This window comes from Haliaeetus leucocephalus, unplaced genomic scaffold (genome assembly GCF_000737465.1).
Source record: "Haliaeetus leucocephalus isolate CR32 unplaced genomic scaffold, Haliaeetus_leucocephalus-4.0 Scaffold351, whole genome shotgun sequence".
NCBI lineage: Eukaryota > Metazoa > Chordata > Aves > Accipitriformes > Accipitridae > Haliaeetus > Haliaeetus leucocephalus.
This window is the reverse complement of record NW_010972787.1, coordinates 8,113,160-8,137,156: the sequence shown is the minus strand read 5'-3', so window position 1 is coordinate 8,137,156 and position 23,997 is coordinate 8,113,160. Positions and strand designations below refer to the sequence as shown.

General features: G+C 37.3%; 1 protein-coding gene across 2 annotated transcripts in view; it reads right to left on the bottom strand.

Annotated features, from left to right (window-relative positions):
- NBEA (neurobeachin) overlaps positions 1-23,997 on the bottom strand; it is a 510,633-nt gene that overhangs the window by 181,788 nt on the left and 304,848 nt on the right. For both annotated transcript variants that reach the window (XM_010572746.1, XM_010572747.1), the window contains one exon: positions 13,012-13,136. In XM_010572746.1, the coding sequence (XP_010571048.1) occupies positions 13,012-13,136 (125 nt within the window). The remainder of the gene's footprint in view (positions 1-13,011; positions 13,137-23,997) is intronic.

Here is a 23,997-nt window from a genome sequence, read left to right as displayed (position 1 = left end):
TCTGGAAAGTTTTAGACTAGTTCTGAGTTTGAAGTACCTAACCCAAGCACACATTCTCCAGGAAAAGCCACGTTCTGACTCTATCTGCTTGCGGAGCCTAAAGACAGGATCAAAGTTGTCAGACTTCTGAAGAGGCACACCCCGTACCGAGGAATTGTGCCCACATATGCTAGCCTCAGTTTTGCTTCCCGCTCACAAACAATTCTAACTGAAAAAGCTAATAATGATAAAGCCTTGGGAAGAAACAAAACACTCTTTGGAAATACAAACACTTGGTGTATGCTAGCAGCCCAGTCGTAATGCAGCGGCGTATGAGAAACGTGATCTTACCTCCCATACTGGGGTATTCTACACCACCATTTCTAACCCTTACCTAACATTTAAAAAGGAGAGCCTCCAAACCATGAGACTGGTCCAAAGCCCAATGTTTTTAAAAAGAAAGATATATCTGTACTATTGTGACCTGTCCTCTGATTTTTGAATTTTCCCTCTCTGTGGCCAGAGCATGGGCCATTACATCTGCTGGAAGGTAACTCTGTCCCTCACCACTTCAGCTGTTGCTATCGGATCCAGACAAGATCAGGTCTTTGGAAACAGCCACTGTACACAGACACAACAGGATAGCTAAAAAATTAATTCTCTAGTGCAGAGAATGAAGGTATAGGAATTAAGTTTCAAATTATTTTATAGTAGCCATCATAATTCCAGTAGTTAGGTAACTGTTTTAATTTCTATCAAGACTACTCAGAGAAGAAAGCCTCAACAGCTCATGATCAGTGCTTTGAGAAAGCCATTTGCCAACATGTCTGAAATGATTTTTGGTTTCTGGAATGGCGATCTTTTCAAATGAAATTCTGCTCTTTTGAGACATACAGAAGGAACATCATATGCAGTCTTTACACAGGCAAAATCTCCTATATATGACATAATATTTCCTGTAACTGTTTCTTAAAAGGATTGCCCCTTTATATAAATAATAAATTTGTCAATACAATAGGGTCATTAGAACATCTAGATTTACTCCCCATTACATTGTCTTTTACTGTGCCATTCCAAGTGGTTCAGGTGGTTCAGTGTGCTGCACTGTTGGTTGTTTTTTTTTTTTTCTGTGCAAATTTCATTTCATCCTCACATAGATCACCACATCTTTAGAACTGGCATACATCATTTTCACTTCAGCAGCAACAGTAACTGGTGGGAGGAACGGTTTCTATTTCTGCGTAGATCAATGCCTATAGCAACACCAGACAAAGGGCAGCACCCACAGGATATACACATTTGTGAGACAGCAGTGTGGCCCTAATGCTGGGATATTTGTGTTTAACTCTTAGCTCTACTAAGGCACTATGCTCTAGTAGCAACACACAGCACTTCTGTTTGGGCCAGGCTGTTGTAAAAACATGACGTCCTAGTTCCTGAGCCTAAATGGAATTATTTATCAAATTAAAATCAAAGCTTTGCTATTTGCTTGATAGGGGCCAGAATTCTGCTTTTTTTTTTTTTTTAAAACCAAAAATAGCTGCAGTTATAAACCATCTTTGTTTCACGCAGTCTAGCAGATGAAAAGCAAAACAGTAGTGGTATACAAGATATCACTGAGATAAAGCAGATTCTGAGGGACTATTATCAAAACAGCTCAATGAGAAAATTGACAAGATATTGTCATTATTTTGTCTCCAAAATAGGTGAACTGAATAGGTAATCACTGTCCCAGGTAGAAAGCCTGTGTGTGCATTAAGCAGAGATAACTCACAGAAATCTTAGCAGCAGTCAGCAGTAAAGAAAAAAGGAGGACAGTATTTTATTTCACTTTCCATTAAGCTGCTGCGCGGGGTCTGTGACATCTTTCATTCTGCTTCGCAAAGACTGCAAGAGAGCGCAAACCTTCCATGCAACTGCAGGCGATACTTGCAAAATTTCTACCTTTATGTTAAATTTGCAAGCACTAGCAACACTATTTTCCATTCAGACTGGAGCTGAGATGCTATTTAGACAACATGATCAGCTTTTTCAAGGGCACAAGATTGAATGACTCATGCTATATGGCAAAAGAGACACCAATAAAACACTCTTGAAGCATTATGAATAGTTCTTTCAGCTGGGAAAGTATATCTGTTGTAAATGATTTTGAGGGCTTTACACAAATACACTGGGAGATATACTCTTTAGGCATACAATAAAGATAAGAAAAAAGTCATGTCATGATGTAGCATACATGATATGAAAAACAAAATTATATATATAACAGGAAACATGCACAGTATGCTGGCTGATAGAATTATTAACAAGGTGGCTTCCTTGTCATGCTGGTTAGTGGTATATTTGACAACTTTTCCATAAAATATATTTGGCTTTTAATACAGTGCTTTCACTGGGTGTTTCTGCATCTCTGCCTGTACCTTGCACAATGCTGAAACTCATAAAATCTTCCAGTTTGTTTCACTACACTGGTACTTTTTGTGTGTGTTTCAAAGCTAACACTATAAAATGAGTAACACATAAAAATAAGTGGTATTGAAGAACTTGCTGTACTTGGAGGGATATGGAATAGCCAGTGCACATATACATAAGTCTTTGTTTCTTGCGTACAAAGCTTTACTATTTACATAAAAACTGCGATAATTTTAATGTGATATAATAGAAACGGACATTCTGTGATAAATGTAAAGTAGTGCAATGTAAAAAGAGGATTAAAAAAACTTAGGTATATTAAAATGAATTCTTTTAGTTTTGTAATCTATACATACCGATTCCGTCTGCTTTGTGAAAAACAAGGAATCGCCCATATCAGAGATTCCCGCAACCTGCCTCTGTCGACTTAACCTACCTTTACCTTGCAAGGAGCCCAGAGGCTCTCAGAAACCCGACTTCATCGCCTGAAAGCCTGACATGCCTCCTACTGGCTGTCAGAAAGAGTGGGAGAATAAAGTCTTTTTAAATCTATGCTACGATCTCCCAGTTCCAGGCTGCAATGGTTGCAGCACTGCTGAAGTAATGGCTCGCCATTCCAGCCATGCGCTTGGCAGGCTGTCCTAGCCACGTCTTCAGAAAACACCTTCCTCTGTACAGGCACAAGTGGAACTTCACCTTGCATTTTTAGACCCATTTGGTCCAGCTTTGGCTTCTTTATTCAGTTATTGGTGTTATTAAACACCTTTCCCCCTTAACAAATGACACGTATTTCCACTTACTCCTATACAAAGTGGAGAATGGAGTTCTCCAGTCACGAAGACATCAAGAATAAGAGTGGAGAAAATTTAAAACCAGAATATTTTGTGCTTTTAGCTATAGCTGAAGAAGATTTGAAGTGCTGTTACTCCTTAACATGGAGTTTTAAAGCATAGAAAATAGGAGGTAAGAAAAGCACATGATAAAACCTGAGTCCCAAGAGCTACACTCACCCAGCTGTGAAAGCTGTCCTGAAGGACTATTATTAGACTTTCACTGACACAACGTTCTTCCGAAATGTTTCTATGAGATGCACTGAATATACATGGGTCAATAACTTCTATTTCTTTGTCAATTAGCAATAGAACTGAATTAATAGAACAAATACACCCTTCACATGGTTCTGAAAACATTTCACTTCATAGTAATTTACTGAGTTAGGTAAGTAAATGACTTTCATCTGGCAGAACAGACAGATACCATGTATTCTTTTCACATGAAAACATAATGGTGGAAGGGAGAAAAATGCAGCTAGAATTCTAAGACTGGTGGCAATGGTTGCAAGTTTTAGGTCTTAGAAATGGTTTTGCAGGCCAATTTGGTTACTTCAAGAACATTCCGGAGTCGTACGCTTTCAGACGAAGAAGTGAGAAACAGAAGCAGTTATGTTAACTGCTGGTAAAAAGCCAGAAAGTTCTGCAGTAAAATCTATTAGCTCAGACCCATAACAACAGCTAAAAACCAGATCATGCCACATAACCTGAAAATCCCAGAGGAAAGGCATCTGAAGGTTTTGAGGGAAAAAACCAAAAGTTTTCACATCCTATTTGGCTCTGTGAAAAACTTGAATTAGAGTCACGATAGAGAGTCTGACATTCAAGATTTGAGGAAATCACTAGAAAAAATTGACTATTATTTCATGAATCTGTACCTAAAACTTGCTATAAAGCTGCTATGAAAATTCCTGTGCTAGAAATAGCATATAACAGGAAGCAGGCATTTAGAGACTGCAAAGGACCGTTAGGATGCAATTGCAACTCATTTCCATCACTTAGTCAGACAGCAGAAGCTCAGACGCTGAGTGTTCAATACGATTCAGCACAACAGCGTTCAGTACTCTACCTCAGCAAATTCCATTACAGCTTACACCTTGAAGGTGTCTTTCACTACATTACATTACAGTGGGTTATAAGAATGAGGATCATCATAATAGTAGGTATATTTAATGAGAATATATTTATCATGGGGGGGTGGGGTAAGAAATACTAGAAAGAAGACCAGGTTAAATCTACTATTTGAGATTTAATTACTCTCACAATTAGGATTTTGCTTTGCAGATCCTTCTCGTAATCCCTAATGTAAGCTCTTATGCTCTTATTCCTGGACTGTCTTTAAAAAAATTTCATTTTCATCTGTATCTGACAATTACCCTGTAAAATATTAAGAGGACACAACTATCACATTATATTTTCCCTAAAGCCCTATGAGGATGAAATATTTGGAACTTTATTTGGAGAAGCAGTGGATGGCACTGTTGGGCTACAATTATAAGGCTGTAGATGCAAATCTTAAATTGCTATGCTTAAAAAAATTCACAGATTTTCACAACTCCTTCAGGCACACATTTCAGATGTAAACTCATTCAGAGTACGTTAGAGATTTCACAATCAATGTGGAAGTTAGTTCATATACTGAAAGGAAGTTGTGCAACAGGATTATTATTTTAGGTTATGGTTTACATGCTTGTCTCACATGGCAGCATGATTACATTTAGACCAAAGAACAAAGAGGACTTGATGACACATGGAAGCATTGTTATGGATTAATTTAATGACTGGATACATATTCTTAAAATGCTCACCACTGAATATCAAGTAACATACATGTGTTTTCTGCCCATAAAGTGGATGCTATTTCTTAAAACTGCTCACAATTAATTGTCAACTTGTGTTTACCTACAGACTAAAATTAAGTGTGCACGAATGGGGTGAGGGAACAGGGTTTCTTTTTAGTCAAGGGCTTCTGTTCTTTAGTTTCTTTTCTATATTCATACTTAAGACATTACTTAAATAAATATTAGTTTGGGAAGTTATCTTAGATAAGGGTCATCACCTGCATTTCCCCAGAGCAATGTATTTTATGATACTGTGTGTGTTACTAATTTTCAGGATAGTGCATTAACTATGTAAACAAACAAAGACTATAAAAAACATTTTTGTGGCTCATGTAGTCATAACAATTTCAGTAATAATAAGTATAATATCCATGAGCAAATTGACATTAGCAGTGTTTTATGATGATCCATACCTGTTCAACACCTTCATTAATGATCTGGATGATGGGGCAGGGTGTACCCTCAGCAAGTTTGCACTTGACATGAAACTGGGAGGAGTGGCTGATACGCCAGAGGGTTGTGTCACCATCCAGAGGGACCTCAACAGGCTGGAGAAATGGGCTGACAGGAACACGTCAACATGAAGTTGAACAAGAAGCGCAAAGTCCTGCACCTGGGGAGGAACAGTCCCAGGCACCAGGACATGCTGGGGGCCACCCAGCTGGAAAGCAGCTCTGCAAAAAAGGACCTGGGGGTCCTGGGGGACACCAAGTTGAAGACGAGCCAGCAACGCGCCCCTGCCGCAAAGGTGACTGGTATCCTGGGCTGCATTTGGCAAAGCATTGCCAGTAGGTCGAGGGAGGTGATCCTTCTCCTCTGCTCAGCGCTGGTGAGGCCGCACCTGGAGAGCTGCTCCAGTTCTGGGCTCCCCAGTACAGGAGAGATATGGACATACTGGGGGGGAGTCCAGTGCACAGCCACTATGATGATTAAGGGGCTGGAGCATCTGACATACAAGGAGAGGCTGAGAGAGCTGGGACTGTTGAGGCTGGAGAAGGCTCAGGGGGATCTGATCAATGTACCCATGTACCTGAAGAGGGGGTGCAAAGGGGACGGAGCCAGACTCCTTTCAGTGACAGGACCAGAGGCAATGGGCAAAAACTGAAACAGATGAGGTTCCCTCTGAACATCAGGAGACATTTTTTGACTCTGATGCTGACCGAGCACTGGCACAGGTTGCCCAGGGAGGACATGGAGTCACCATCCTTGGAGATATTCAGAAGCTGTCTGGAGATGGTCCTGGGCAGCCTGCTCTAGGTAGCCTTGCTTGAGCAGGTCCCTTCCAACCTCAACCATTCTGTAATTCTGTGATATGTAAATCTGCATTTCTTAAAAAAGTTTTATGAAGATTAAAGTAACTTGTTGCCAAGGCTTGCATTTCTAGCATCAATCAAATTGAAATTACATAAGAAGGTCAGTATTGAACATTGAGATATAAGTAATCTAGGGTTTTAAAAATATTACTGAAGACTAAGTTCTGGCAACCATCTACTTTAAGCTCTGGCTCCATTATGAGAATCACAGAATCCTTGAGGCTGGAGATTGTCTAGTCCAACCCACTGCCCAAAGCAGGGTCAGTTAAAAAGCAGGCTGCCCAGGACCTTGGCAAGCTGGGTTTTCACTGTTTCCAAGGATGGAGACTGCACAACTTCTCTGGACAGCCTGTTCCGTTGTTTGAGCACCATTACAGTAAAAAAAAGTTTTTACTTATCTTTAAATAGAATGTTCTGTATTTCAGTTTGTGCCTGTTGCCTCTTGTCCTGTCACTGGGCACCACTGAGAAGAGTCCGACACCATCTTCTTCATTCCCTCCCAACAGGTATTTATACATAACTATAAGGCCCCCTTGAGCCTTCTCTCCCCGGGGCTAAACAAAGAATATCTAAAGAATATCTGGATCAGTTTAGAAGTAAATGTAAAAGAAGCCTACAAAAAGATCTACAAACTCAACCCTGACAGCAAAGCTGTTCATATAGATACAGCATAGAAAGCAATATTTCATAGACAAAACTGAAAGCATAATTTGGTCTTTAATCCCTTACATGGTACATATAGAACACTCTCACTGCAGATACACCTACAAAAGTAACTGTTTTTTACGCATCTAGCAGGCCTGCTACCAAAACTCTGATAAGTGATGATCCAGTATCAGTTGTCTTCAACTTGCTTTCAGTTTTGCATTAGTTACTGAAAAATACTGCTTGCTTAAACATAGTTCTGAAATTAGTGTTGTTGAAACCGTTCTGCAAATACGGTAGGCATTTTCAATAAGTACAGACAAAAGATAGGGTGAAGATAATGAAGTCAGAGGACTTTATGAACCTAAGAAAAAGTATATTAATGTTTTTAGGTACATACAATTTACGCAGTAACCTTGACAGACAGTCTTGAATGCATTGTAAACAATGGTGGTATTTTCACCAACAAAAACCACCTCTAGGTTGCTAGCAATGTCAGTGTCAACAACCTAATATATCAAAGCGTAGAACCCAAAATGCAGGATATTTGGAAATGAAGACTAACTTTTAGGTGGGAATTCAGACTTCCTAGAAAAAGGCATTTGATTTTACAACAAAGCTTCTGAACAGAGATGGTGAAATTGAGCATCTCCAGTTCATGGGACATTCTGATTTCTACAAATGTCTTATCATCTGAAAATGTCAAGCTAAGTTTGTTTCTAAAACGCTGACTTAGCTTTCTGGAGCAACATTTGGTGCATGCCAAATGAAACCAGCTCCTTACCAGTTTCTCTGGAGTCTCCTCCCTCAATCTTGTTCTGACACTGGCTGCAGAAGGTGGGAGCCCAGCCCTTCAGGAGATGGAAGTCAGGAGCTGTGGGAATCAACTGCTCCGGACTTCTCAGCACTGAGGGGTTGCTCTAGAGCTACAGTTACTGAAAGTTCATCTTGGTACATTTTTCTTTAACATTGAGGACCCTCAAAAATTGAATCTTCCTTTAGGATCCATGGGATACCCAGAATCCCTATTATGAAGACAGTCCCTGGTTTGAACAGGGCTTCCCATCGATTTCAGACTCACAGTTTCGTAGCAGGGAACCCACACAGCCTTTTTTTTAAGGTAGCGCTTCCTTGAAGCTAAATGTTCTGGGAATGTAAGTCCTTCAGCAGCCTGAAGGAATCCTGCCTGCAATTCTTTGGAAGTCTATCAAAATCCAGCTGCTTTCATAAAAGTAGATTTCAGATTTGAACATTTCAGATTTCAAAACCTGATGCTTTTTAAGTGTTTCTGTAACAAAACTGTATTTCTGATGATGAGCACACAAAGCATTTGCTGAAACTAATGACAAGTCCCAGAAGGAGCCATATACAGTCTGCTTCAGCTGGAACCACTCTTGAAATAAGGTTGCTAATTAGATGTCCAAATACATAATGGAATGAGTAACTTAAAATATGCAAGTTCAAAAGCAATTGCCATACTGCACATAAGACATATCTGTAGCTTTGTTTCAAAACCTGAATGTATTACATTATGAAGGCCTTTTTTTTTTTCTTTTCTTTTTTCTTTCTGTTTTCCTTTTTCATTCTAAGCATTCAGGATCTGTCACGATAATTGGCTTAACAGGCGAAATATTCTTGAGCACAAACACTAGAACTATTTCCCCAGCTTACATATGTATGTTTAGAACATGGGCACTGAGTTATTCATGCCCATTTCCTCCAGTACAGACTAGAAAATGTGGCCTTTCTTGGACCCCCTCTATGTGCAAATGGTTTGTGGACCACAATCTTTAAAGACTGAAGGACTAAAGCTTAATAAATTAACTATTTTGCTCTTAAGATGACCTCTGTGGAGCAGTATTCTGCCTCACTGGCAGGATGGTACAGTAATGTCTCATCTGTACTAATCTCCAGTGACTGTAAACTGTTAAGGTGATTAACTGGAAGAGACAGTTCTTTCACCACATGTACAGAATCACTGTGAATTGGGTCATATCTGCATTTTTCATGCATTTATTGGTAGTAAAATTTGGGGGAGAGAAGCAGAGTTTATAATCTTTTATACAATTTTTTTTTCCTTTCTTTTCAGCCTACAATTTACTCAATTACATTGAAAGTCCATCTAAACTTAAAACAAGAACTGTTTAAAATCCATCGACGCTATAAAATTAAAACTCTACTAAAAGTTTCCAGGTAGTTCAAAATCCCATTATAGCTTGCACTTTGACATTGCAGTAAGTAGTATCCCTTCAGCTTCACAAAAGGGAGAAATGAATCCATATTTCTATTCAAGTAAGAAATTAACTAAAAGAAAAAGGCACAGCAGATACAGTGCTGAACTGATTATGCTTGAATTTTAAATCCAGTTATGAAAGTCATTTTAACAGATTACAAACAAATCCAATGCCTAATATCAAAAACTTAGAAATGGAGGAGACTAATCCGAAAGGAAAAAATTCTCCAGTCCATCTCCTTTAAATGCTGTTATGACTCTGACATACCTACAGTCTCAAAGAACAGCTAAGTATAGAGCCATAGGAATAAACTATAATTTTTCACAGAGTTGTATATACCCATAGAAATATGTTATAATTTCTCATTGCAATATTTTTTACTTGCCAGGTACTTTGAACATGTGTATATACATATATATATGTACATATATGCACACACACATACATGTATGTATGCATATTATATTTTGTCAAAACAAGACATCTGAACATGCATACAACGGCTGACTAACAGACGGTAGTTAAATAAAAGCTTCACCCACTTGCCTCGTAGCAGAAATTTTTTGAGAGAATACTATTTCCCAGTAGTAGATAATATATAATGTTATCTACAGGAAGAAGTCACTTATCAGCCAAAATTAACAGTTTTGGTTTTTTAGCTCTTCAAGGTAGAATTTAACATTTGTTGTTACTTCTCTGAAACAAACACGTAGATCACAGACATAGTTTTCATTTCCAAGTCTCTTCTATTCCTTGATGACTGCAAGTGCTATATAATTACAGTATCCATACATCCAACGTCAACTCTGATTTAATACTAGAGTAGCTGTAGAGAACTTTTTTATTTACCAAGGTCATATCTTGATGGCTGCACAAGCTTAGATATATCAGGTGTTAAGCAGGCACATCTCCAAGGAATCTGGAACTTCTCTCATCTGCAATCCTCAGCATATCTTATTATTTACTGCCAAAGAAATGACTGATTAATTTTGTCATCTTTGCTCTGTGATTTTTGCTCAGCTGAAACTGCCTGCCCTCTTCTGCAATGCCTGATCAGACCTATTTAAGTTGATGCCTTTGATCGTAGACACTGAGGAGCTTGCTGACTTAGGCTTTGCCTAAACATTCCTCCACTGCAATATTTATGCACAAAATCCTAAATGATAACTGACAGTCAATGTAGATAACAAAAACTTCTAAGATGTTTCCACTATTTTACTGATGCTCAAAATAGCTTTACTTGTACTAGAGGTATCAGTCAAAATGAAAAATTGCTGTTAATATAATAAAAGCCCAACAAATTTTGCTTTGATGAATAGTTTATTTCTCACAAAGTATCTGAGGTCAGGAAAAAATCTGTTACTGGAAAACTATGTAGTACGATTTTTTAAAAATACTTTAAATTCTTTCTGTAGTGCGATATCATGCTTAGTTTTAGAAGCTAGGGGCATTTTACTATCAAACTGTTCCAAACAAAATTATCAAAACAAAGCTAATAAAAAAAAAACATAGTGAAAGTTAAGCCCTATGGAGAAAAATCTGCCTCCAGCTCTTTATTAATCACATTCCAACACCAGAGGCTAAAAGTACATCAAACTGCACCAAATCCTTTTCACATGACAACCTCATAAATTATTCAACTCATTAGTAACACCAAGAGGCATAAAAATAACATCAGTGTTAAGGATATTTTCTTACAGAGAAAGGTCGGTTAAAAGTTTCAATATTAAACTCCAAAAGCTTAAGCCTCTGAAAAGTAAGTACATCTAGATAGAATCCGTGAATTATAAGTTTAATGCATGCTGGTTTAAAATTCCATATGCTAATTTTAATACATATGTGAAAAGTTTGAATTATTTATTTTAATTCTGCAGTCTATTGTAATTTTTATGCAGCCACTGAGTTTGATGGGTACCACCTCTAAACACACCTGAGCTTTAATCTTCCTGTATGTTGAATGCACTAACAGGTGAGTAGCGTGAAATTATATATAAACAATCCAATATGAAACTATAACTACTTCAGTTTTTCTGTTTCTTTTGGTCGTAGCTTTGTCTTGCAGGCTAGCTCTACCACCAGGCAGCTGTCACCTGCACTAAAACACTGGAACACAGAAACTACATAAATGGAAGCAATCTTTGCAACATGCTGAAACTGTTTAAGTGCAACTTGTATTATAGTTCTCATAAAAAAAGCCCCAAACCATTTCCAGCATCCTCTGAGTACAACCTTATCCCAAAGATACAACATTCCTGCTATAAAGGCATGAAATGAAGTCCATCTAAGTAAATGGAAAGCTCCTGTTATTTTAAAAAACAGGATAATATCAAGGCTTAATACTTTGTAATAGCTCATAAATCAGATTTCTTCCTATTTTAATGCTAGTTCCATATCCAAAATTATTAATCAATAAGAATAGTTTTAAGGGTTCTTATACCCCTATAACGCACAAAGCCCACGGTTTTGATGATTATTTGCCTTACAACAGCAACACAGCAATTAGCACAGTTTTGCATCTGCCTCTCATAAAAGCTCTGTTTTGATGTTTTTGAAGAATGTGGAGAAAATAAGCTTTTGTCAAATACGCAATACTATATACTACTGGGGGAAATGTCTTCCCTAGCCCAACTTATGAACAGTTTATGACCTAAAGTCCTGCACATGATAGCCTTCACATTTAAATAAGTATTAAATTACACTAGCTAGTATAACTGCACACACAGATATTCATTTATATGTCTAACCTTGTTTGAATCCCAGCTACTTGCCTCAACAACCTGGTGAAATGTGTGGGTCACACAGAGTTAGCTTTATATCTATCATATTCAGAACTTCTGGCAATGTTAGCCTTTGGCTACACACCAGCTGAAAGGTTCAACTTGCTTTGTGCATAATTACTTCCGTTTTTTACTCCTAAATGCTAAAGAACCCCAGGATTCTTTTTTTTTCAGTACTATAGATTAAAAAAAAAAAAAAAGACAGAAAAAAATCTTAGTATACATTAAAAAATTCCTGTCTTTGAAATATTAGAGAGGTACCCCAGCTTAAACCTGAGAAATAAATTTGCTTTAGACTTTTGGAGTACTCAGGTTCAGTCTACTGTACAGAAGTCACTAAACATATGAAACTTTTAGATGATATAAGGGAATTTGTAAGCATGTTCCTCCTTCCTCTTTTATACTCTGGCTACCTCTCCATGAAAATCAAACAGCATCTAAACCTTAAGTTCCTAGACTGAAGCTCCTATGTAGTCAGTTCACTGTTCAAATCACAAGTATCCTTAAAATAATTAAATGAGTTCTCATGTATTTCATGATTTGCAGAAAAAAATACTTTTGGCTGAGATGATGCACGCCAGGATAAAACTTCTGATATTTTTTTAAAACCAGTTAATTCCTCATTCATGAAAGGTCTGCAATGAAACTATTACGACACATTAGTTTGATGGCCTAACAGTTTTGTTCTGTCACTCTGGAGAGACAAGTTCAGTCACTTTTACCAGTGTCTCAAAATTAGTGTCTGGGGATGCTAGAGAGGCATAATGTGAATCCCTTGGGGATCAGAGAATTTAGCAGCCCACAAGCTCAAGTCTTCTGGTTCTTTAAAGTGTAAGAATTGAAAGAATTCCTTTTCTGAGAAAATGTTGTCCTAGAATTCTCAGCACTGTCCTTAGGAAAGAAGGGACACAATTCTCAGGGATTCATGGACGTCAAGAAAACATCATCAGCTACATTTTTAAGCAGGAGTTAGTACTGACCATATTCCACAGCAGCTTTTAGGAGAGCATCAGAATGAGTAGACCCAAAAGCATTGCGAACAAATCGCCTCCGCCGGCGCAAATCGTCTTCCCAGTAATCCAAGCGCCAGAAGTCGTGCAGTTGGCTATGAAATAAAGAACACACACATCAGCACCTACCACAGCTTGAACTGCATTTACATACATTATAGTATAATTTCACTGCTGCTTTTCTATTTCAGGAATACAATCTTGTAAAAACATATATTACTAAAACTTACAATATTCTAATGTTTCTTTACGTGCATTTATATATTATAGACCTCAGCACTGCTTGTCTCAAAATGTTCTGCCTGCTGCTAAAAACATTAATCACACTGAGCCCATTAACAAATGCAGCATCAAATTACAAGTATTAATGGCACAGCTTGCTTTCTTTTACAGTGTTTTTAACAAGGCTTGTAAATCATAGAATGGACCTCAGTGCAAATAGTTTGCAATTTAATGACTATGGTCCCTTAGCAGACTGAACTTAGAAGTATAAAATATTGCCCACTTGAATTTTGTGGAACTATGATTAAACTAATGTGCTGAAATATTCATTGAAATAATTCCCCATTGCCCCTAGCAACCTGAGAAAATTGCGATTTTATTCATTATTAATAACACTGAATTAGGGCAGCAAAAAAATTCCACCATGTGGTAATTGTCTTGGTAAATTATTATTCCAGCACTAACAGAGTACTGGGATGATTTTATAGCTTCCAGCTAATACAAGCCATTAACAACCATGGCCATCTTTGCGTTACATTGCCTTTTTACATTCAAAAGCAACATTACAGTTCTGTAGAATGATATAAGCCATTGTTAATCTATATTCAAGTCAAAACATACACATATATAATCATCTGGTATTCAACTTTGGTTCTAAAGAAATGACCAGCTCCACTCCCAGACAACTTCTTGACCCTATCAACACAAACATCTCCCACATCAATTTTATAAGCATGCTGCGGGGTATTCAGGCAAAGCTGTATTTTAAGCCATCATTTAAAAAACTTTTTCGATCACTATCAAATACCCAAAATGTCTGTGGATGCACCCTTATCATCAAACTCCTAGTGGAACACACTATACACTTAAAATGATTCTGCAGACCATGACTTTGCAGACCATAACTAGGGAAACACTGCTTTAAACCAGTTATTTTCAATCTATCTGCAGAACTCTGGTGGTGCATGGTCAAAAGGCAGATGAGGGAAAAAAAAAAAAAAAAAGAAAAGTTTTCAGCTCAGAAGATGGGTTACATCTTTGCTGGATTTTTCTAGGTGTTACTTCAGCCACTGTTTTCTGTGTTGCCTTCGTTTTGAGAAGCTCTGCACTGGTAGCCATTTCCAGAGGAAATGCAGAAATATGCTAAAGTAGAACAGACCTTTTTTACTTTTTACAGTCCACTTCTTAATCACTTTTTTTTTCATGCTTGCATGAGTTCTTGTCCAACTTTACTAACTGCTGTCATGAGACCTGGATCAGTTCTGGAGGGCACAGCACCAAGGGGAGTGGATGTAGCAGCAAACCTTCTAGCCACTTCCAAATTTTCAGAAGCAGGACGCCATCATTTTTAGCCAACATTGGGGTTTTTTTGCATTCTGAATGACATTTTCACTATACTTCTTGAGTCTGTGCGAAGGTCCTACTTGCATTGCTGCCTTGCAGAACAGGCATCTTACTGATCTACAAGCCGTGAGGAGCCAACCTCAGGCATTCAGCGGGAGCTGCTTCCTCAGCAAGAGCAATTCGGAGCATCTTGCATAAAAAGGGTGAGGCAGTGACTCTGAGCTCTCACAGTGGGAAGATGCCGCATTAACGGCCTGGCCTGCATGCTCCGAGACAGAAATATCTTGAGTGCCAATTATGTTCTGCTAAGTAAAATAGCCTACTTTGGTTTTGTACTATGGTACGGTTTTTGCTTACAGATGTCATGTTAGCCCGAAGTATCAGTCCATCATTTCTCCTCCTACACTGAGCACTGAATAATTTTATTGTGACTGCTAAATCCCCTTGACCCTTCTGTGATATGAATGCAAAAACAGGCAGACAACTGCCCCATGGTTTAACAGACAAAGTTTAAAGACTCCTTGCGTGCTCCAAGTCTTTATTTTAAACTGATGATATCAAAGATAATCCTGAAGGCTTTTTACCATAGTGATTTTTTTGGAAAGGCAAGGAACTTTCCCTTTTTAATTCCATCTAAGAGAAAGTCATGATGGAACAGGAGTAAAGGTATTAATGAAAACTCTTTTAAACACAAGAGTTCCCTGAAATGGCATTTGTCTCCATAATAATAATAATAATAATAATAATAGACTGTTAGGTTGATAAGAATGATACAACTATGTAAGAATTAAGAGCTTTTTATGAAATTAAGAACTATCCAAAGACTAAAAAATTTACATTTTTAATTTGTTCTGTGTTTAATCTGGTAATCCATTAATTTCACTAATCAGTCTGAAGAATACTGTATATTCTCAGTTTAAAGTAAAACAGATTTTAAAGTCAGTATGTTAATGAAGCACTAAGTAAAAAAGTGATGAAATTGTCAGAGGATAAAGTCTGTTTTGGGGATCCAAAAGAAGGTTACAAGTTCACCAGGGATCAGTCTGAAATATGTAATAATGGTGCAAAATAAAAATTTTGAAATAACAAACCTTATTCCTAATCACAAATTATACATCTTTTTAAAACACAACTGAAGTTTCTTCCTGGAGATTTCTACTGGAGTCTATCCCACAGCGTTATTACATACTGCCGGATACTGGAGGATGGTATCTGAACCCTAAAGAAAAGGTTTCTGAATCTTAACCAGTTACTCTCAGATTTACCCTTGACTCTTTGAGCAACACCTTTAATAAAAAGACAAGATACTTTCTCCTACCCTACTGTTATCAAGAAAGTAGACTTCTGAAAAGCTGGTGGCTATACTTACAGAAAGTTTTTAATGATTGAGTTTCATCACTTGCATTATAGACACATAAATCTGTGGGATTTTCCTGAAAAGTTATATTATCACATTTTTTGATTAGATTAAAAATACTAGTAAAGTCAAAGACTGTGGCCACAAGCTCCAGCCTAAAACTAAGAATTTAACCTGCTTTAAAAGTCCAGAGCTATGGACTGAATTAGTATTATGTTGTCTAGCCCCTAGATTACAGTATTTGAGAAATACTTACATTCTAATCCTGAGGATATTATTCAGGCTTTAAGATTTTTCAGGAATTTAGGTAGCTATTGGGTAGTTCTAAATGATGGCTGTAAATCAAGCAGAACTACACTATTTAATGCTGTACTAGGCACAAGTCAGTCCTAGAAGAGAGCATGTCCGCAAATAGCCCACATCTCTTTCTGCTACAACCCATTTTTCCTAGAAGTGACTTGATGAAATCAAGTCATTTTAGTAATTTATTTCTGTGACAAGTCCAATATTTCAATAAGCTTTACTTTTCTTAATAATGTATATTATTAATAATCCTTATTTCCACAGCCAACTAGATTACATTTAATTTCTTATTCCCCCATATCATATACCAGTTAAGTGACATTTTGAATCAGGCTTGTTTGAATGAAAAAGTGCATATTAAGCATACTGTGATGAATTTTTTTTAAGAACTAAAAGTTCATAGCACCATTCATGAGCTACTTCTACATACTTCAAAAAAAGAAATACATCTGTACGCCTTTAACTGAACAGTTATTTAAAATTCACCCTAAAACACATGACAAAGAAGTCCCCACTGTGAGTTCAACTGTCGAGATAATTTCCTTACCAACTGTAATATAATCCAATATCAACCTTTCTCATCCTTATCATAATGAGGGCTGGTATGAAACTAGTGATATTTCAGGGTTACTAAGAAAAATTTTACTTGGAGTGGTGTGCATACTGCAAACTTAATCCGAAATTTCAGATGTGCAGTGTTTCACATAGTTAATACAGACACAGAAATACCTGTTTTAATGGAACGAGCCCTATTTCACTACAGTTATTGAAGGATTACAAATCCTGTTTCACTGCCACTGTCTTCACTGGTGCCTGCTTAGCGGCTCGCTGGGTACATTCTCCTACTTCAAACAGCATTTTATCTTGTTAAAGGCCAGCATAGGATGGAAAAGCAAAGCAGTGTTATGCTACCCCAGGTAGCCAAGGTGGACTTTGATAAGTTAGAGCAAACAGCTTTGAAATCTCCCAAGGGCAGGTTACTCTCAAACTCAGAACTGAGTTCTGTATAATACTCCTTGCTACCGTACCACAGACACACCTTCTATATATTTGGGGACAAAGATTATTAAGACGGACTAAAGTATTTCAGGTAGCCCAGTCTATTACCTTCTCAGAGGAGAAATTGTGTAGCTCTGCCACCAAAAGAATTTAGAGGAATATCAAGCCAGCCCGCAGAGCAAAGTCCTCCCTGCCTTTTCACAACATCTCTACAGCTTGGACTTCTTAAAGACAACTTTTGAAAAGATTTTCTGTTAACTCCTACGGCCACAGCTTCGATGAAGTATACGGGGAGGGTTTTTTTTTCTTTTACTTAGGAATATTAGCTGTCCTCAACATCAAGCCTTTGTCCACCCTGTGGGCAGTCAGCATCCACGACAGCAGCTCCATGGCTGTGAACCCCAGTACAAACGCAGTTTGCTGAACGTCACCTACAGCTCCAGCCACTACAGGCAAGTACAAACAGTGGAGAGTTGCAGTCCACATGTCCATAAAATCCTCAGACTGCAGCCCAAAGGATGGGCTGCCAGATGGAAGAGATTAAGTTCGAATATGTAAATGAAGAGGAATAAGCCTGCAGGCATGGGGGAAGGGGAAAAAGTTGTTTGGAAAAAGAGGTGGGTCACAGAACTGGAAGGATGTCAGAGAATCCTTAGTCTTTGTAATACTGGGAAACTGCATAGAAAAGGCACAGAATTGATGATTTGTAATGTCAAGAATTAGTCCTGGTTGTTTTTATGTAACATATTTTAAAAAGGAAAAACAATTCTTTTCACAGTGTGGAATTATGACTGTGTTTTGAGAAATAAGAAGAATGTATACTGGAAAAGTATTAAGCATTACCCTAAGGTAATACGAAGAACAGAAAATCTGGACCATTAAAAAAAACTGTAAGTAAAAGAAAACTTGAAATAAAAAAATACAAATTATTCCTTATGCAATATTTATTACAGTTTAGAAGTACAAGCCAAAATATAAACCTATTTGCCAGAAGATCTAAGTAGTAAAGGCCTTCTGTAAAAACAAAGGAGCAAATACCGTTCAGAAGTGGTATAGCAACAGATACAATAATTGCATTAGAGTGAAAGTTTTTCTGACTGTGCTTGAAAAAGAAACAGTGACTGCCTGGTTTTATCAAGATGGTGAGACAGGTATGCAAAAATCACATCCCATCTTATAATGGCTAAAAGACAACAAAGCCCTGTACATGAACAGAAACAAATATCAAAAGCCTTAATTAGCATAACTAGGATAGTTACTCTACACAAAAAAGATTTTGTTAGTTACAAAAATCACAAAGCTCCATTAAGTTTTTCCAGAGAGCATGCTAGAGAATCCCAGAAATAAAACTAGAAATACTGAAAACTAAGAATAATACTAAACAAATAATACCAATAACACTAAAAACTGCAAATACCAACATAAAGACATCAATGAACCTGAGAATCATCTAATGCAATGAAAATTGAAAAAGAAGGTAATAATATTATAAATAGGAGTTTAAAAATTCTTTAGGCATTCTTATAAACAGCAACTTTTTTTTTTCTTTTAAGTACACATGCACAAGAATTATTATTGTTAAACATTAGGAATATATTTGGCAGAGTTTCAGAGTAGAAGGGAAAAGGTCTCAGAAAAAGAGCTTACCCCTTAAACAGAAGGATGCTAAATACTCAGGGAAATGTAGGCAATATTTAATCTTTTGAAAGTTTTTTTATGAATATGATGTCGAGTGACTCGTTTCCTACGTGCGAAGTTTCATACTGTAATTTTTGAAGGAAGCTGGGTGGATGCATCCCAGGGAAGTCACGTGGACGATAGATGGATTGCTGGAAGCCAGGCTGCAAGGTGTAGGATACGGGTACAAGACGATGAAGTTGAGCTCACAAACTGGTGAGGTGCCCTGACAGCAGGAGGACAGGGCATGAAGAACAACATAAGCAGCTGGTGGAGACGGCACTGGCAATAAATATCAGGGGATGGAGGTTGTGGCAGTGGGCAAACAAGGGATGCCTAGGCTGGCGGGCAGGGATAGAATTTCCTGGGGAATGGCTGGACAGTCAGTGACCACTAGCATTTTCTCCACTTTACCTCGTATTTGTAACCAATGCAGCAAACTAACGTGGGCAGAAAGGAGAGAGAAAGCAAAGGAGCAATCTGTGAATTTGGTTCAACGGTTAGAGTCCTGGTGCCTGCCAGCCGGAGGAGGAGGTGTGGAGAGCACAGCCGTCCAGCGGGGTGACCTACGGCCCAGCAGCACGATGCCAGCACCGCTGTATTCCCAGGTGTCGCAAGAGATGAGGGGGGTTTGTACCTCCTGTGTGGGGCTGCCAAACGGTGAGAAATGCAAATGAGAAGAGACACGAGGCAGGAATGATTGGTGAAATCTCAGGAGAAATGTAGACAAAGACAGAGCCCTAAAAATGAAAAAGGACTTGATAGAAAAGTCTGGAGTTAGGCAGTGAGGAATTAAAAAAGTAATACAGTCTAACCAATTGATAATATTAATTGGAATAATTTTATTGGAGCAGGAGTGAAACGGAAGGACAGATTAAAAGGCTTCTTCTAGCAATATTTTCCAGGATACTGGGAAATGGGAAACCATAAAGACAACAGATCTGGAGGCGAAGAAATTGAAAAGCATAGATGAAAGGTTTGAAAGGTAATTATTGATTGGTGAAGAAAAAGCAACACTGAGCTGGAAAAAATGGATAAGTAGTAAGTTTGTAAGGAACAGAGATGTGAGAAGAAAACCAATGACTTTGGCAACTAATAGAAGAGAGTAACTGTGAAAGTGGGTGGGAAGAGAAAGATATCCATATGAATAATTATGGATGGATAAATGGATAAATACTGGGTTATCAAGAATATCTGTTAGATAATCTATAATATTTTGAGACCTGTGAATTTGAGCTATTTTTGTTTAAGGCAGTGAACTCCAGAAATCTGTGAAGTTCAGGGCTGATCTGTGGGGTTCTACGATAACTTTATGAATAGAAAAAGGGAAAAAGCGGTTCATTTTAACACAATTGATAATATATGCAGCACGAGTTACCAGCAGACCCACAGATTTCCCTGTGGAGACTGGAGAATGGTAGAAGTTTTTAAAATAGGAAAGAAGAAGTTTTGAAGTTGTTTACACTTGTGAAGGATGAATGCAATTCATAAACCTGCAAACTTTTACAGAGATCGGTATTTGTGTGATGTAGCTTTGCAAGGTTTGCGTGGAGGGAAAGGGTTTTCAGGGGGACTTTGAAATAAGAGTGAAATAGAGCACGGAGGAACTCAAAGTAACAGAAAATACTACCACTGATCATCAGAACAGGAGCAGAGGAGTCACCTTTGAAAAGCAGAAAGAAAACTGCCAACACAGTTTCTCTCCTATTATCATGTTACTAATGGTCTTGCATTAATAATGAAGGACAAAGCTGAGAGGAACAGAGAACTGGCTACAAATGAAGAGAGAGCAAAAATTATCAGAAGATGACTAATGGTTAAAGACCCACCAAATTCCTGGAGAAGAATTTTCTAAGAACTGTTTTAAAGAGTAACATCCTTGTCAGAAAAGAGGGAGTGATTTATGTGGCTTTTATTTTCTTCTTAAGGCACTGGAAAAAGGTATATTTAGTACATGCTCTTAAGAAAACCCTCCAACTCCTGAAACTTTTATGACTTCATTTTGGTGAAAAGATTGAGGACACTGAAGTTCAAAAGAGGAAAAACAGAAACGGGAAGCTGAGAACAGAAATCTCTGCAGCTGTGTTAATCTTCAGTTAGATGAAACATCAGAAAGGACAGTAATGTTGGTAGAAGCTAAAGGGAGGCTGTGGCAATAGAGTCGTTCCTTTTAGCTGTGGTAGTACCTGAAACACAAACTTTTAAGGCAGTTAATTCCCAGATTATATTGTATGGTCAGATAACTTGCTTCTGATCATCAGGAAAATTTATACAAAATGCACTCACTTTGCATAGGGATTGGGGATTTTAGTATCTGCATAGTCTGAAGGAACAAAATGATAAGGAACACACAAACAAAGCAGGACTAGCAATTTCCTGATTGTCTAGACTTTTTATAAAGCTTAGATCTCCAGAATGAGATGTTCGTTCTGGAATGGCTTCTATAGTATTAAATAGTAGTAAACTTATACCACGAAGCAGTAGTTTTAGGGAAATAAGAGTAACCATGTATAAAGCTATATAGAAAAAACCTAAGAAAAAAGCCACATACCTTCTAAAAAATAGCAATGGAAATGACAATAACTCAAATGTCCACAAAGTAAAACTAAAGGTAAGTAGAATTATTTAAATTATTAAATTGATTGAACATAAAACATAAAAGTAATGTGAGATAACCCTGGCAAATCTATTCAAATACTAACGTTCAATATTAGGACACTACGTGTAGTACAGCTAAATGAAACAATACAATTTCCTGAAGTTTTTCACTCAGTTCCTTTTAGTTAATCCAATGACACTGCATGAACAACTGAGGTAACATAAAAAGTGGAAACATAAATTGTTAGGTTTGACTCACCAGAATCACAATGGGGGTTTTTTAGTAACAAATTATCAATAAAAGCAGAATGCAAGTGCATGAAATTCTATGAATAATAAATTATATCCCTGGAAACACTAAAATGCAATAAATTTTAAGGTTACTAAAATGAAGAAATGCAGTAATATTATCTTTGAATAAAAGGAAGAGACAGCGGTTGGAACAATACTCTGTGGTTTAACTCTGATTTTTAGTTTGGAACCTTTATTCTATTTCAGAATGTGTGTTCATCACTCCAAACAAAGAAGAAACAAACTCCCTAAAGCCTTTTTAAAGTTTCAAATGAATGAAAATTTGGGTAAAATTCACCTTTGGAAAATGTCTTGGAAGAATATACAGTATTTTAGGACTTTTCTCTTTTAAATGCATTTTTTGTTATGTCATGTCATCTCAGCATGGTGGCATACTCAGTAGGATTTCAGAAGTACTACCAGGATGCCACAGTATAACAAACTCCAAGATGGAATGAATGGTGTGTTGAAGTTGCCTCTCTCTTTCTTAACTGACTGCAAAAGGAGACAGATAGGATGGCTTAGACTAGAAGCACAATTGTAGATGGCTGAAATTAAGTAAAATGAATTCCATGCTAAGCGTGCAGATTTTCTTATTCAAAATGTAGAAATATCTCAAAGTTTCACTGACACAGAAATTGAACTATCTAGCAAATGATCTTCCAATCTCAAGGAAAAAAAAGTCTATTTATTTTACATTTTGACTATTATGTTTGTTATAACATCACATCAGAAATAGGTACCATGACATCAGCTTACGCACTCCTGCTGTGAAGAAATACAACATGAAAATAAAATTTCAAAATAAAAAATTTTGAAGGCTTTTATTAATTTAGGAAAATAAAAGGGAAAAATCAGGTATTTTCATAGGAACTTATACCGTCATAATTTTTCACCAAAAGATTTAACCAAAATACTGTTTTCTGATTAAAAAAAGTTTTAAAACAAAATTTCTATTCAACTCTTCTTCTGTTTGTACAAGTATACCACCTGCTGGTAGCAGTATTATTTTGCTTCTTAAGCACCTTATGTGTCAAATTAAAAGAAGAATAAAAGTAGGTGCCGTCTGAACACAACAAACAGGAGTCGTCATGAAATAGTACAACTTTTTGTCACAATCGTCTGGAAAGTATTGTGACATTTTACAGCTATGATCCATAAGAAATCAGGTAAATGTCTCAGAAAATAACTTGTTTATCTTAATTTTAACAAAGTAAAAAGCTGATTTAATAAAGTAAATGGAAAATGTTTTAGGAGAACTATTCATTTTGCCATAAAGATGCTGGGTTTTGAACAAGGTTAACTTTAATAGGTAACGTTCTTATGACACTGCCTAAGGTATTTGCAGAATTAAAGTTCTTTTTTTAAGAAATATTCAATGTAGTTCATCTCTTGAGCTTCAAACACAAAATATTCTTCCAGCAGCAATTCTGTAGACAGCAGTTGTCCGATAATACAGCTCACTACTTCTGTTCAGTTTTTCAGCCCAGAATATCAAAGTGCATTTGAGTCAGAAGCACGGTGACTCAATTCTGCCTGGGGAAGGTGAACAACTGGTTGCAGAAAACCCAAATAAACTGGTGTTAAGGCCACTGCAAAGTAAGAGAACTCTCTCTTGTAGTTATGATTTGCCTCTAGTATAGCACCTTATTGTCTGACTCCCTTCTTGCACAGAAATTTATTTAAAAAAAACCAAACAACAACAAACCACAAAACCCAACTGCCCAAAAAACAACCCTTGCCCATCTCACCGTGGTTTTTTTTTGGTATTATTTGCTTGGTTCAGGTGTAGTACTGATAAGGGAAGACAGAACAATTTATTCAAATGTGAGACACCCTCCTCCTTTGCCTTCTGCACAAGTGTTATCTTCTCTACTTATGTAAATGAGAGGATATTTTGCTCCTGAGTGAAATGAACACCACCAGATTCTTTAGGTAGCTTTTTCTACCTTTTCTGAAAGGAAAAAAAAAAAATCCATTTTCCCTTCGAATTCTGAATGGCAATAATACCACTGCATTAAGAAACTCTGATAAGCAAAGCTGGAGGTTGGCGTCCCTCCTCAGGTTGTTGTAAATGTCACCCCCATACAGTCCACATCAGCACAACACAGAAGTTCGGAGATTTTGACAATATTCTGACGAAGCAGGCACCTTCTACAAGAAAA